Source organism: Amphibalanus amphitrite, unplaced genomic scaffold (genome assembly GCF_019059575.1).
Source record: "Amphibalanus amphitrite isolate SeventyFive unplaced genomic scaffold, NRLGWU_Aamphi_draft 000156F_arrow, whole genome shotgun sequence".
NCBI lineage: Eukaryota > Metazoa > Arthropoda > Thecostraca > Balanomorpha > Balanidae > Amphibalanus > Amphibalanus amphitrite.
In genome coordinates this window covers 870,401-885,164 of record NW_024881651.1, presented here as the reverse complement: position 1 = coordinate 885,164, position 14,764 = coordinate 870,401, and the positions used below count along the sequence as shown (strand labels likewise).

At 48.6% G+C, this 14,764-nt stretch overlaps 1 protein-coding gene across 1 annotated transcript in view; it reads right to left on the bottom strand.

Moving 5' to 3' along the window:
- Positions 1 to 14,764, bottom strand: part of LOC122383136 (pleckstrin homology domain-containing family G member 3-like) — a 32,694-nt gene that overhangs the window by 2,899 nt on the left and 15,031 nt on the right. The window contains exons 4-9 of the mRNA XM_043369286.1: positions 10,330 to 10,483; positions 3,897 to 4,061; positions 2,161 to 2,316; positions 1,626 to 1,721; positions 1,244 to 1,373; positions 39 to 307 (exon numbers count right to left, since the gene is read on the bottom strand). Of these exons, the coding sequence (XP_043225221.1) occupies positions 39 to 307; positions 1,244 to 1,373; positions 1,626 to 1,721; positions 2,161 to 2,316; positions 3,897 to 4,061; positions 10,330 to 10,483 (970 nt within the window). The remainder of the gene's footprint in view (positions 1 to 38; positions 308 to 1,243; positions 1,374 to 1,625; positions 1,722 to 2,160; positions 2,317 to 3,896; positions 4,062 to 10,329; positions 10,484 to 14,764) is intronic.

The window sequence follows — 14,764 nt, the reverse complement described above, 5'->3', positions numbered from 1 at the left end:
ACACGCGGCGTGAGCTGCGGACGCTGTGAGGTACTTACAGCGGCAGCTGAGCAGTCGTGCTGCTGCTGCTGCTGCTGCTGGTCGGCCGGACCCCAGTCGGGCGGCTGCCCGTGCCGCTGCTGCTGCTGCTGCTGCTGCTGCTGCTGGGCCCGCCGTCGCTGGCGCTGCTGCGCGGCTGTCAGCTGCGGCAGCTGCGGCGGCAGCACGCTGGCGGCGGCTGAGGTGGTCCTCTTCACCGAGCGGCGCCGCTCCAGGTACTCGGGTACCGAGTGGGTGCGCCGACTGAGCCGGCGCCGCAGCGCCGCACCTGTGGCCGCCACAGGGCAGATAGCCGTCAGCCGTGTGTCACGGGGTAAAGGTCAGGCACGGTCTCCCGCCGACAGACGGCGCACGGCGCACGGGCGGATACAGCGCACAGCCGGGACGGGATAAACTCACGCTACTAGATTTGACACATTCGGTTCTTGCATTCTGTATCAACAAACAGTTTGAATAATACAGGTCGAATTGTTAAAAGTGACAGTTCTAGTCCTTTTTACCGTTCAGCAACGATTTACGATTAGTCTCCATCGGTCCATATAGGTATGTACATACCTAATAGGTATGCGGCCGATGATTATTTGTTATCAGTTTGTCTGTAAACGTGATTATCTGAGGCGTAGCAGCGATAAAGAACGAAAATTCCACACGTCTCGCCCGTGATTCAAGCCGGATCTACATGTTCTGAACGTTTAGTGTGCGATTCAGAATTCGCTTTGTGCGTCGTGATTAACGTGTCACGTTTCGTAGACCGTTTGAAGCGATTTAGGAGAGCATTTTGCCGACATAGTTTTGGCTGATTGTCGTGTTGCCTGGTCGAATCGGAAAAACACAAACGAACTAACGTAGAACTATGTACTGAATTAAATCTCATTTGCATAACGCCAAATTGCTTGAGTGGATCTATCCCGGTGTAAACCGTACCTACATCACCGTGCGCCTCCTGGCAAGGAAAGGGGGGCAGACCCTGGTTCAGCATTTAATTAAGGTCCCATTCGGTACACTTATCATTCAGGCATCATGCCGCTAGCCACGTAACGAACGGTTAAACCAAACGTCTACAAAATAAGAACTAGCTTTCAGCCTTTCCATTGCAATGTTCTGAACGATTCGTTAGGTGACGTGAGAGTCGAGCGAAGATAAAAAAACGGCAGCTGATGGCAGTCAATGGCCGGAACTACAGTAAAGGGCAAAGCTGTCTCACCGTTCTCCCGGTGCTGGCCGAGCTTCATGACCAGTTCTCGGGCGTGTTTGGGTATGTCTTGTCCGTAGCTCTCCAGTATGGCTCCCTTCAGGCGCAGCGCCCACTGCCGCTTCGACTCGACACTTCGAGCCTGGTGGCCAACAGTAGCAGCAGTGAGACATCAGAAAACAACAGTGAACAATTTAACACCGGTGGCCGTTCATTTATCATGCGAGTATTTTGCAGAATAAAATACCTACGACAAACTACATTATGCTCCAGCACCTTACCCTGGCTGCGTTTATCATAATCATTTGATTCCGACGGATAGATATGATCGCTATTTGTATTGGCTCGTCATGACAGAAGTTGTAGCCTAGGTACATTTGTTTTGGCTCCTCACCTGCAGGGTGTATTGTTCGTGGGGATCGTCAAATGGTAAAACTTGCAGGCTGTCCACCTCCCCCGGTACGCTCTCAATGAGCATCAGGTTCGAACACTGTAACGAACGTCGCAGTGAGATGGTTACAACGGGACGTAGGTAACATGCTGTTGGTGGAGAGTCACTATCATAACGCTATCATTTCGAAAATTGAGGGACCTTTTCTCCGAGCTACCTCAGCCTTTAACTCGGTTGTTTGTGGACGATATTTGTTTATATGCGATATGCTGATCCTTTCATGATTTAGGCATTGGGAAAATACGTTTAAAGAATTACTGTAGCCTGAAGGATATTTTATAACATGGCTATGCATATCAATGGTCACAGGCCACCAATCCTGCACATACACCCTGCAGCGTTCGTTGACGTGCTCGTCCTATCGCTGTTCCGGCGCATTCAGCGCCACCTGGCGCGGGCCCCTGCCTCCCGCCACCTGCGCCACCTCCCACCCCTCCCCTCCTCCTCCTCCCCCTCACTGGGGGCACCGCCGGCTCACCAGTATGTGCGTCTTGTACACCAGAGTACCGTCGTCCCGCTTCTTTGTGATGAGCAGCATCTTTTCGAACAGAAACACCTGTCTCGGCACCTTGGCCCGGGGCACGCGGAACGTCTCCTCGGCCACCAGCTCTCCGAACGTAGTCAGGTCCTCGCCCTGTAAGACAGAATTAAGTCAGATGGGTCAGGTCCTCGCCCTGTAAGACAGAACACAGTCAGATGGGTCAGGTCCTCGCCCTGAGGGACAGAACGGAGTCAGATGGGTCAGGTCCTCACCCTGTAAGACAGAAGGGAGTCAGATGGGTCAGGTCCTCGCCCCGTTGGACAGAACGGAGTCAGATGAAGTCTTCATCAGGTACAAGTGGATCAGGGACCTGTGTGGTCTAAATAGTAAGGTACATCGAATAACCATACCTACACATTGCACATGCCGATATGTGCCGTGCATGTATGCAACTCCCAGAAGAATTACCAAATCAGAGAATAATAACGCATTCACTGGCGCCGAACCGGAACCAACCGATATTTGGAGCAAGTGACCGGAATAGTTGAGTGCGCAGCACTGCCGCCGAGGTGTTATCACTCCCCGGACAAGGGTCAGTTCAGATGTTCGTGAAGTTGGCGTCGACGCCAAGGACTTTTTCAGGGACGAGATCCGATTTCGTCCCAGAACGGCCACCTAGCAGAGCCGGAGTCGGCAGCGAGCGGGTTAGCTGAACTGGCAGCCACAACAGCAGGTCAGCTTCACTGCAGCCTATCACGTATCATGCGTTTCATTTATTTATTTATTTATGATTTTAGCGAGAATCTTATTGCCGATAAAGACGGCAGCCAAGGTTGGTTAATTGTTGACACTTAGGTGCATATACCTAAAAAGTTATCTTCCCTTCATCTGCTGGATAATCACCCTTAGCCGGCGAGAATAAGCTCAATCTCCCATTGTCAGTTAATTATTCCAGCGTTCTTAGAAGAACAGTTACACCGATCCTGCACTGGCGACTTCGGTATCGAGAGAATTAATGTAAAATTGGAAAAGGACGCAGATTAATATCATGCTGCGCCCAAAAGCAGTGGCAGCCAGGCCGGTACCGCGGACGGTGGACGGTGGACAGCGGACGGTGCAGCGGTGGACGGTGGACGGTGGACGGTGGACGGCGGACGGTGGACGGCGGACGGTGCAGCGGTGGACGGTGGACGGTGGACGGTGGACGGTGGACGGTGGACGGCGGAGATGGACGGTGGACGCTGGATGGTGGACAGTGTGGCCTGTGGCCCGTGCGGACAGGACACCTTGGTGACGCTCGGCAGCTGTTGATTGTTGAGAGCCTCTATCTGACGGAAGCCCACACAGATAAGAGATAGCTCTATCGTCCACTGCACCTGCCCGCCTCACCCCATCACCCCACCCTCCCCTTCAGTCTCTGTACCCCACGAAGGCCCCATGAAGGTAGTGTTCATCCGTCGACGCCTCCCTCCCCCCTCCAACCCCCCCCCCCCTCCACCCACCTGCCACAGTCGGATCAGGCCCCCCTCCCTCCCCCTCCCCCTGTCACAGTCGGATCAGGCTCTGCACTTCCCTCCCCTCCCTCCCCCCTCCCCCCTGCCACAGTCGGATCAGGCCCTGCACCTCCCTCCCCCCCCCCTCCACCCACCTGCCACAGTCGGATCAGGCTCTGCACCTCTCTGCTCCACCCACCTGCCACAGTCGGATCAGGCTCTGCACCCCCCTCCACCCACCTGCCACAGTCGGATCAGGCTCTGCACCTCCTGCACGCGCACGGCCGACTCGTGGCGCCGTTTCATGTCGTCGATGTGGTCAGCCAGAGCGCGCATGGAGCGCAGAGCCTCGTCTGTGGCCGCGCGCTGCCACTCCGGTGACGCCGCGCTGTGCGTCCGCAGACTCTGTAGACGCGAGAGGTGGGGTGGGTCACTCCTCTGGGGACACTCCTATGGGGACACTCCTCTGGGGTCACTCCTCTGGGGTCACTGCTCTGGGGACACTGCTCTGGGGACACTCGGGCACTACAGGACGGATGGTCGGATTGTGAAAACGCTAGGTAAATGAAAATAAGATGAGGCTCAGGCATGAGCGCTGACGCATCTGCAACTAAAATAATATGCAATGCTTCAGTCACTTTCAAGCTTCGTTGGAATAAAGACGTCAGGACGATTCTTGTATTTCGTCCAAAGCACCAACCACTCGAATAAAGTTCGAGAGTTGCTAACAACTGTTGTTTGTGCCAGTGCCCTGCACATAAACTTGTAAGTTAAACTGCCTTCCTGCTTGATCACTTACCTATATGGAACGCACATTTTATGCATTCTTGCTAGATGCCTTTGGCAGATACTACATGCTACGCTATAATTTTCGGGGAAGTAAGGATTTCAGTAATTCATGTACGTAAACCTAATGAGATTAACCCGCGACCTGGTGGGGGGGGCTATTTTTTGCCCCCCCCCCCCTCCAGACTTTTCAATATATCTCCAGAACCGCTGCGCCGATCGTCACCAAACTTACAGTACCCTCCCGGACATCAATTTTACACATTGTGACCAAAAATTTTTCCAAAGCCTATGATAGGTTGGCCGGAAATGACGTCAGAGTGACGTCATGTTCTGCCGTTTTCGACCCAAAAAAGGGTTTCGCGGGAAGAGCTGTCAGGCCTATAGCTTTGCAAATACAGAAAAATGATAAAGACATAAAAGCTGTAGAATTGACAGGGCTACAAAACTGCTATCTCGGATTTTTGAATTTTTTTTATTTTGACCCCCAAAAATCAAAAAATAGATTTTTTGGATATAATAATCGAAAAATCCAAAAAGTGTTTTGAATTTCGCAAAAACCGGAATATATGTGATAGTCCTTACCGCCTTCCATCCACATACCAAATTTGAGATTGATACCTCTTTTTTTGGCGAAGTTATAGCGAAAAAACTGTTCAAAATTGATGACGTCAAATTTTCAAACTCAATTTTGAGCAATTCTAGACCCCGTAGCGCAAAACAAAGACCACCATTAGACTCCCCATGACGAGCTGCATCGAATCAATACCCATTTTATGCAAAACTATCAACTTTAAAATTTGACCTTTTTTGGCCTGACCTTGACCTGACCTTGACCTGAAATTCACCAGAAAGTGACCTAAGCCGTACCTGATAGTCTTATAACCAACACCATTGAGTTGGAAATGAAAAATTGGCCATAAAACACGTATCACACAACCTTAGTAAAGTTGGGCTCATGTGACCTGACCTGTGACCCTTGGTGACCTGACCTGTGACCTGACCTGGTATTGTCAGTGACCTCTTATAGCAACATATGTACTAGGCAACTGACGCCCTATCGCTGATTATCGACAAAATGCGTTTTTCTCGGTGTTCTAGCGCATTCCCTAGAAGACCCGTGAACGGTGAAACATTTCATCTTTGACCTGACCTGTGACGTCATCGGTGACCCTGAGGTCAATGAAATTTGGTTTCCTTCGACAAATTTGACAGGCCTTTCTAACGCCGTTTGAATTTTGCGGATCCGTCCAGTAGTTTCGGAGATACGAGGGGGGGGGGCAAAAAATAGCCCCCCCCCCCCCCCACCAGGTCGCGTTATAAACAGACCCCACCAGGGCGCGGGTTAACGTACCATTCACCCATTGAGAATCTTGAGTGAGGAGATAAAGAATCTTTTAAAAATAAAACAGGTGCATAAAACCCGGCAGCCCCGATACAACTCTATCGTCCCGAACTGGTCGAAGTGGTCGTCCCTGTGAGCGGGTTGGGCCGGCCGCGCTGCCCCGAGGGTCTTGCTGTCTACGGCCCGGCACTGCCGAACGGTGCGCGGCCCCGCCCCGGACCTCATCAGTAGTCAGCAGCCGTCCGAGGCCGATATCAATCTCGGAAAACGAGTCGGAGCGGCGCGAAACGGCGCTCTCCGTCCGACCAGACGCATTAGCTCGTCCAGAGACGACAGAATCACTCGCAATATCGCATGCGAAAACACCATGGTAGCTGGAGAAACCTAGCGTGATTGGCATACAAACTGCTAGCTTGCTAAGACAAGGAAGACAGAGGCCTAGCATTGAGTGGCATTGTAGCCGGGGGTCTATGTAAAACCGGGTTATCAAAACGAGACTTAACCCGCGCCCTGATGGGGGGGCCATTTTGGCCCCCCCCCTGTGGTTTTTCTTAAATAGCGCAAAAACGGCGGCGCGCAGCGCCGCCAAATTTTGGGTACCTTACCGGGCATCAATTTGACACCTTCACACAAAATTTCAAGTCACAGGTCACCTCAGGTCAGGAGTTATTGAGGTCAAACTGAGGTCATGTTCGAGTAAAAATGAGCAAAAAACATGACATCTTGAAACGCTCACCAATTCTACAGTTAACAAGCAATTTTAAAGTTCTTTATGTGGTTGTGTAGAGAAAAGACGGCGCTACAAAACTGCTATCTCCAATTTTCGAAATTTTGGGATTTTGACCCCCGAAAATAAAAAAAAATGATTTTTTTTAGAAAAACTCAAAAAATTTCCAAATTTTTTTTCCGAATTTCGAAAAAAACCGGAATATATGTGATAGTTCCTGCGCTCTTCGATATACATACCAAATTTTAGATCAATACCTCTTTTTTTGGCCAAGTTATAGCGAAAAAAACTGTTAAAAATTGATGACGTCAAATTTTTGAACTCAATTTTTAGCAATTCTAGACCTCGTAGCGCAAAACGGAGACCACCATTGAACTCTCCGTGACGAGCTGCATCGAATCGATACCCATTTTATGCAAAAATATCAACTTTGAAATTTGACCTAATTTGACCTGACCTTGACCTGACCCTGACCTGACCTTGACCAAAACGTGACCTAAGCTGGCCCTAAAGTCTGTCTGACCCACATAATCGCATTTGTCATGTAAAATGGACCATAAAACATGCATCACACGACACTTTCATATTATGACCCCCCCAGTGACCTGACCTCTGTGACCTGACCTGGTATCAGTGACCTCAAATAGCAAAATATGTGTTTGAAGATCATTTTCCCATCGATGATTTTCAATGAAATGCATTTTACTCGATTTTACAACGCATTTCTTGAAATGCCTGTAAACGGTGAAAATTCGACCTTTGACCTGACCTGTGACGTCATCGGTTTGACCGAGGTCAATGAAATTGGGTCACTAGGTAGTTCCCCGTTGGGGCTATCCAACACCGTTTACCGCTTGTCGCTATGTTGCGTGGTTCTCGAGATCTGAGGGGGGGGCCAAAATGGCCCCCCCCCCCCATCAGACCGCGTTGCTCGGCAGACCCCATCTGGGCGCGGGTTAACCCGCGCGGGGCTGGGGTCTCCAGCCGAACGCGCGGGGCTGGGGGTGGGTAAATTTTACCCCCCCCCCCTATTATCTCCCAAACTAATGGTCCGATTTGGAAAATTCAAACGCCAATCGAAAGATCTCATCACGAACAACTAAAAACATGTACTTAATTTAAAGTTTTAGCCTTGAGGTCAAGGTCAAGGTCAGGTCAAGGGTACAAAATGCAAGTTTCTACAGTATCGGCCTTGCACCGTAATTGCCGAAGAATGGACTGAGACTGATTGCCCAAAACGAGTTCTTAGGCTACCAAGACAATATTCGTTGCATACAATATCATTCAGAGGTCAAGGTCAAGGTCAGGTCAGTTCAGGTCACCAAAAACAAAATATAGAAAAGGGCATGTGCGACACATGTTTTATGGGTCATTTTATTCATAGAATTCAAAAGGCACACTCAATAGGTGATATGGACCACATCTGGATGAATTTCAGGTCGAGGTCAGGTCAAGGTCAGGTCAAGTGAGTTCAAATTTTGAAGTTGGTTGTTTAAGCCTAAAAAGGTGTCTATCTGATGCAGTTTTTCACGGCGAATCGAATGGTGCTATTTTTGTTTCCGTACGAGGTCAAGAACTTCCAAAAAATGCATTTTTCAAAAATTTTGTGTGTCGTGACGTCGTGAAATTTTTAATAACTCCCACATCTTTGAACCGATTCTTCTAAAAATTGGTATGTAGGTGCACATAGACCACATCTCTGACACATATTCCGTTTTTTTTCGATGCACTTAAAATTTTGGATTTTATAATTATTTTCCCAAAAAAAGTCAGTTTTTTTAGAAAAAATGGCTAAAATCCAAACTTTTCAAAAAACGAGATAGCCATTTGATAGACAAAAAAGAATTACGTATAACCTTTTTTGTTACGTCTTGATTCCTTTAAAAATGAAGATGTTAGCGGCGTTTGAAATTTTGCCGTTTTTGAGGCGAAAATGGCGAACATGACGTCACTAAAACGTCAATTTCTCAAAAAATTTCCGACGGATTTCGCTCAACTTTTCAGGGAACGTGTCAAATTGATGTAAGAAAAGGTCCTGAAAGTTTGGCGGCGCTGCGCGCCACCGTTTTTTAGTTATTGCAAAAATTCGCGAGGGTGGGTAAAATTTACCCCCTAGCCCCGCGCGGGTTAACCCGCGCGGAGCTGGGGTCTCCAGCCGAACATTTAACCCGCGCGGAGCTGGGGTCTCCAGCCGAACGCGCGGGGCTGGGGGGGGGGTAAATTTTACCCCCCCCCCCCCTGTTATCGCCCGAACTAATGGTCCGATTTGGAAAATTCGAACACCAATCGAAAGATCTCATCACGAACAACTAAAAACATGTACTTAATTTAAAGTTTGAGGTCAAGGTCAAGGTCAGGTCAAGGGTACAAATTGCATATTTCTACAGTATCGACCTTGCACCGTAGTTGCCGAAGAATGGAGTCATGGACTGAGACTGATTGCCCAAAACGTGTTCTTAGGCTACCAAGACAATATTCGTTGCATACAATATCATTCAGAGGTCAAGGTCAAGATCAGGTCAGGTCAGGTCACCAAAAACAAAATATAGAAAAGGGCATGTGCGACACATGATTTTTGGGTCATTGTACTCATTGAATTCAATAGGCACACTCAATAAGTGATATGGACCACCTCTGGATGAATTTCAGGTCGAGGTCAGGTCAAGGTCAGGTCAAGTGAGGTCAAATTTTGAAGTTGGTTGTTAAGGCCTAAAAAGGTGTCTATCTGATGCAGTTTTTCACGGCGAATCGAATGGTGCTGTTTTTGTTTCCGTACGAGGTCTAGAACTTCCAAAAAATTCATTTTTTTCAAACTTTTGTGTGTCGTGACGTCATAAGATTTTGAATAACTCCCACATTTTTGAACCGATTCTTCTAAAAATTGGTGTGTAGGTGCACATAGACCACATCTCTGACATATTATTCCGTTTTTTTTCGATACACTCAAAATTTTGGATTTATAATTATTTTCCCAAAAAAGTCAGTTTTTTACAACAAAAATAAATTGGCCCAAATCCAAAATTTTCAAAAAACCGAGATAGCCATTTGAAAGACAAAGTAGAAAGACGTATAACCTTTTCTGTTACGTCTTGATTCCTTTAAAAATGAAGATGTTAGCGGCGTTTGAAATTTTGCCGTTTTTGAGGCGAAAATGGCGAACATTACGTCACTAAAACGTCAATTTCTCAAAAAATTCCGACGGATTTCGCTCAAATTTTCAGGGAACGTGTCAAATTGATGCAAGAAAAGGTACCTACCTACTGAAAGTTTGGCGGCGCTGCGCGCCGCCGTTTTTGAGATATTGCCCAAATTCGCGAGGGGGTAAAATTTACCCCCCCCCCAGCCCCGCGCGGGTTAAGGTTAAATTAGGAGAGAGGGATGCTATTTTTGTACGTTATTTTCCTATAATGTACTAAAAGACAGGGTTGTCTCGTAATGTTCACTAATCACTGCTCAGTACTGGATAGTCTTGTGGCCAGTTATTGTCTAGTCATGTAGACTAGTTAGATTAGACAAGTCATGTAGTCATGTCATCTAGACATCTAGTCATGTCTAAAGACTACATGCACAACAAGCGGATGAGGGGTGATGGGTGACATTTTTACATGTTATTTACCGTATTTTATTGGAACGGATCGTCTCACAGCAGTCTAGCCCGCCGTTCCTGTCGTCCTGCGGGTCGGTCTGTAACCTGCCGTTCTTGTCGCCTGTCCAAAGCGCGGCAGTCTGACCTGCCGTTCCTGTCGCCCTACCCGGTGGCGCGCCGGTCTGACCTGCCGCCCCTGTTGCCCTCCCAGGCGCCTGGCGCCACTCACCTGCAGCAGCAGGTGGTACTTGAGGATGCGCTGGACGGGTTTCAGCAGGTAGGATCCGAGCGGCAGAGTGTGGCCCAGAGCCTCCTGCCGGTCCCGCAGCAGGCGCGCCGTCTCTGTGCCCGAGCGCATCAGCTCCGTCAGCAGCGACATCGCCCTGCGAGTCAGTGAGAGGACGGTCAGACACACCAGCGGGCAGCGACATCGCCCTGAGTGTCAATGAGAGGACGGTCAGATACACCAGCGACATCGCCCTGAACGTCAGTGGGAGGACGGTCAGACACACCAGCGGGCAGCGACATCGCCCTGAACGTCAGTGAGAGGACGGTCAGACACACCAGCGACATCGCCCTGAGCGTCAGTGAGAGGACGGTCAGACACACCAGCGACATCGCCCTGAACGTCAGTGGTGAGAGGACGGTCAGACACACCAGCGACATCGCCCTGAACGTCAGTGGTGAGAGGACGGTCAGATACATCACACCGTCAGCAGCGACATCGCCCTGAGCGTCAGTGAGAGGACGGTCAGACACACCAGCGACATCGCCCTGCGAGTCAGTGAGTCGCAGGGCTATTATTTCACATTGCAGCACTGTTGAACAGCATGACCTAAGGGCCATGCCCCATCTGGTACAACGCCACGGCTTCATACCTTTCGGCCTCTATATATATAGGTAATCGTTTGGCGTATTTCTAGAAGCTCATGATAATTTTGACACCTATACGTAGCCAATAATTCATAAGACGCCGTCCGCGGTCCGCGCCTTTGTGCGAAAGGCTGTGAGTGGTCTCATGGGTACCTACCTACCATATCGCACCGTCGCAATTCGCATTGATAGGCACGAGAGCTGCGCCGTGGTCTCCTGCTGACCTAAGCCTTGGCTTTGTGAGCGTCTCGGGTTACCGAGCCCGTTCCTGTGCCAATACGATAGCCGTATCACATATCATATCAGTGAGCCCGTACAACACTTGGGCGCCCTATCAGCTGCAGCGTATTGTACACACTGCATGCGGCGTCGAACACCAGCAGACCCCGCCCGGGCGGCGCCCCCATCCCCACCCGACCGGGAGGGGCGACAGCCGCGAAAGAGAGCCACAGAAGCCGTACAGATGTAGCGAAGAACTACACGACCTGCAGCTGACAGCAAATTGGACTAAGGACGGATCGGGGACGCCACTCAGAGTCGAGCGCATTCCCCGCGGTCCGGGAATAATCCACCCATGTGCCTGTCCACGCGGCTCAGTGTCCTGCAACTTTGTTCAAGGCAGCTTATATATCCGTTTCAAATAAAGACACTCACTGGAATAGGTCCCTGACGTTTTAAAACTCAGTGGCAATTTCAGCACCCCAAATCCCTTATGTTACGTTTGTTTCCATGAACAACTCATAGTACTGAACGGATAGCATTTGACAGTCGTCGGGCCGCTGTAGAGCAAGCCTAGGCGGGGGTCTACCGTAGCGGCCTAGATCAGTAAACCCGCGGCTAAAACGCCGCAGGTTTACTGACGTCGGTGCCGCCCGTCAGCCGTAATCATCAGCTGACGGCGCTGGGTGAATTACCATCGGCCAGCCACCATTAGCGCTGTCTGCTCTGTGCGTCCGTCTCAGCTGCGCAACATTTATTTATGCATTTTTTAAACATAAGTTAACCATAACAATTTTCATTTTTATCTTAAAAGCAAATGGCTGAAGATGTGCGTTTTATTGCACAATGAGGACAGTTCAGCATTGATATATGATCTTTGTGTGCAGGCTACGACCATTTAAAGTTTGCTTATTATTAGCACTGAATTTAAGTATGCATGATACTTAAATATGTATGATACAGTATGTATGATACAATGTATCATTATCATTGCAAAAATAGCAGTCACAAAGATGATGTGCACTTCTGTTCTGCTAAATTCTGCGCGTCCGCCTTTCGCTACCTCAAGTTCTATTTAGGTATTTTGTGTACCTACTTGCATTTAGTTGTTCTTATTTTCGTATGTAATGAAGGTCGTTGAGCACTGAGCAGCCAATTCGATAAATGGCGTCCGTATTATTGGCTTGGTACGTCCTATTCAAGATCCGTCCTAATCCCGTTGTAGTCTTGTCCCTCGACATAACATCCGTTGGCGTACCGGCAACCGGATGACAGCTGGGGTCAGTCGGCGGTCTGGGGTCAGTCAGCGGTCTGGGGTCAGTCGGCGGTCTGGGGTCAGTCAGCGGTCTGGGGTCCGTCAGCGGTCTGGGGTCCGCTGGTGGTCTGGGTCAGTCGGCGGTCTGGGGTCCGTCGGCGGTCTGGGGTCCGTCGGCGGTCTGGGGTCAGTCGGCGGTCTGGGGTCAGTCGGTGGTCTGGGGTCAGTCGGTGGTCTGGGGTCAGTCGGCGGTCTGGGGTCAGTCGGCGGTCTGGGGTCAGTCGGCGGTCTGGGGTCAGTCGTCGGTCTGAGGTCAGTCGGTGGTCTGGGGTCCGCTGGTGGTCTGGGGTCAGTCGGTGGTCAGTGGGGTCAGTCAGTCGGTGGTCAGTGGGGTCAGTCGTCGGTCTGGGGTCCGTCGTCGGTCTGGGGTCAGTCGGCGGTCTGGGGTCAGTCGGCGGTCTGAGGTAGAGGTGGCAAAACTGGAAAATTTTGGGACCCGGACCCGGACCCGGTCTGACTGGCACATTTCTGGAACCGGTCAGACCCGGTCTAAGTCAGCGTTGGAACCAGATGGACCCATTCCCGAAATTCATTATGAAAATTGTGTACAGTTGTAGGTATAGCAAGAAGAAAATAGTTTCTTTCCAATTGGGCATACTTGTGTTGCAAAGTAAAAAACTCATGCCATGGTCATTTCACTTCGCTTCACAGTTTGTATTTTAGAACCAGATTCAGGTCATATTTAAGAATATAAGAAGTAAGTAGACCAATGAATTTCATGCTATCCTAAGCCACTTTTACTACAGCTGCTAAAAATGATGTGAACTGGGGATCCATGGAGCAGTGCCTTCACCAACCAGAGTCAGAACCTAACATCAACATGGAACAAGATAACCATACTGATAGGTACATACCTTTTCTAATATTCTTGGTAAAAGATATTCGTTTTTAGAATTAAATTCATTAGTCCTTACAAATATGATCAACTATTCAAGGCCCCAAACGAGAAAACATTCAAAATCAAAAAATAGAAACATGATCAAAACATGATCAAAATTCAAAACATTGTGAGGTCCGCCAGAAATGTCGACACGATAGCAATGAAAGGACAAAACAGGCGTTAAATCACTGCAAAATTTTGTTGGGGTTAAAGTACTGCAAAATCGTAATGGCAAAGGGCAATAAACTTCAAGTACTGCAAGGTTGCAATCATGACTTAAGTGCCAATTTATTAACGTAGAAAACAAACTACATTTTGTTGCTAGTACCATCTGTAAGAATCTTGGCTAGTACCTAGACATAGAATAAATACCAAGGTTCTGAGACTTACCAGATTTCTTCCCGAACGTGTTCCAAAATTGTAACCTTTATGCAGTAGATTAGCGTGCGTAAGGTATAGCATATATGGCGCTCAAATGCGCCATTTTCACATCAACACGGAATCATTGGCCTTGGAGAAGGGCATTGGTATTGACTCAGTTTTTGCCAGCTGCTGCCGTATGATGGCGCTAGTAGAGCGCTATATGTATAATACGCTCTGCTAGCGCCACCATGCGGCGCCAGTTGGCTAAAAATCTGATCGATACTACGGTTTCTGGAGAATGCCTTGGATTCATTTTTAGCTTTATGGATTTATGCAAGGGCATGTTGGTTTTATGAATTGTCTTCTGGCTGTGATAGAAATAATTTCAAAGCTGTTTGAGTTATGAAATGCATTTTAATATCAAACATGAACTCTGATTTCCGGTGGGCATAGTGACTTTGGTATGTCAATGTCTTTGAAAAGGCAGGTGAGAATGCCACTGGTCAGCCTTGCTTCAATTGGATTTGTGTCCATTTATAAATGGATTTCAGTCATACCTACTTACCTACATATTAAATTGTTATTTGATTTCTACAGCTCAAAATATTGCTAGGTTTTGTACAGCAAACTGAATGGAGTGATCCGTACAAACATTTGGTGAAATGTTTTCTGGATTGCTAGCACTTAGAACTTGTTTATTCTGTTGTAGGTGACAAGATAAGAAATTGAAGCAAGACTGACCAGTATGCTATAGAATAGGTAGCCCAATCTGCAGGAATATTAATATTCAAAAGTGGAATTGGGACTTATGAACTGGAAACTGCATCAACTATGACTGTTTGCCAAAGCATAAAAGATATTAATATTTACCATAAAGCACAGGGAAATGATAGGACCCGGTTGGACCCGGCCAAATATTTTGGGGGACCCGGTCTGGACCCATCCGGGTCCAGACCGGTTCCATAGACCGGGTCCCCGGGTCCACATTTTGCCACCTCTAGTCTGAGGTCAGTC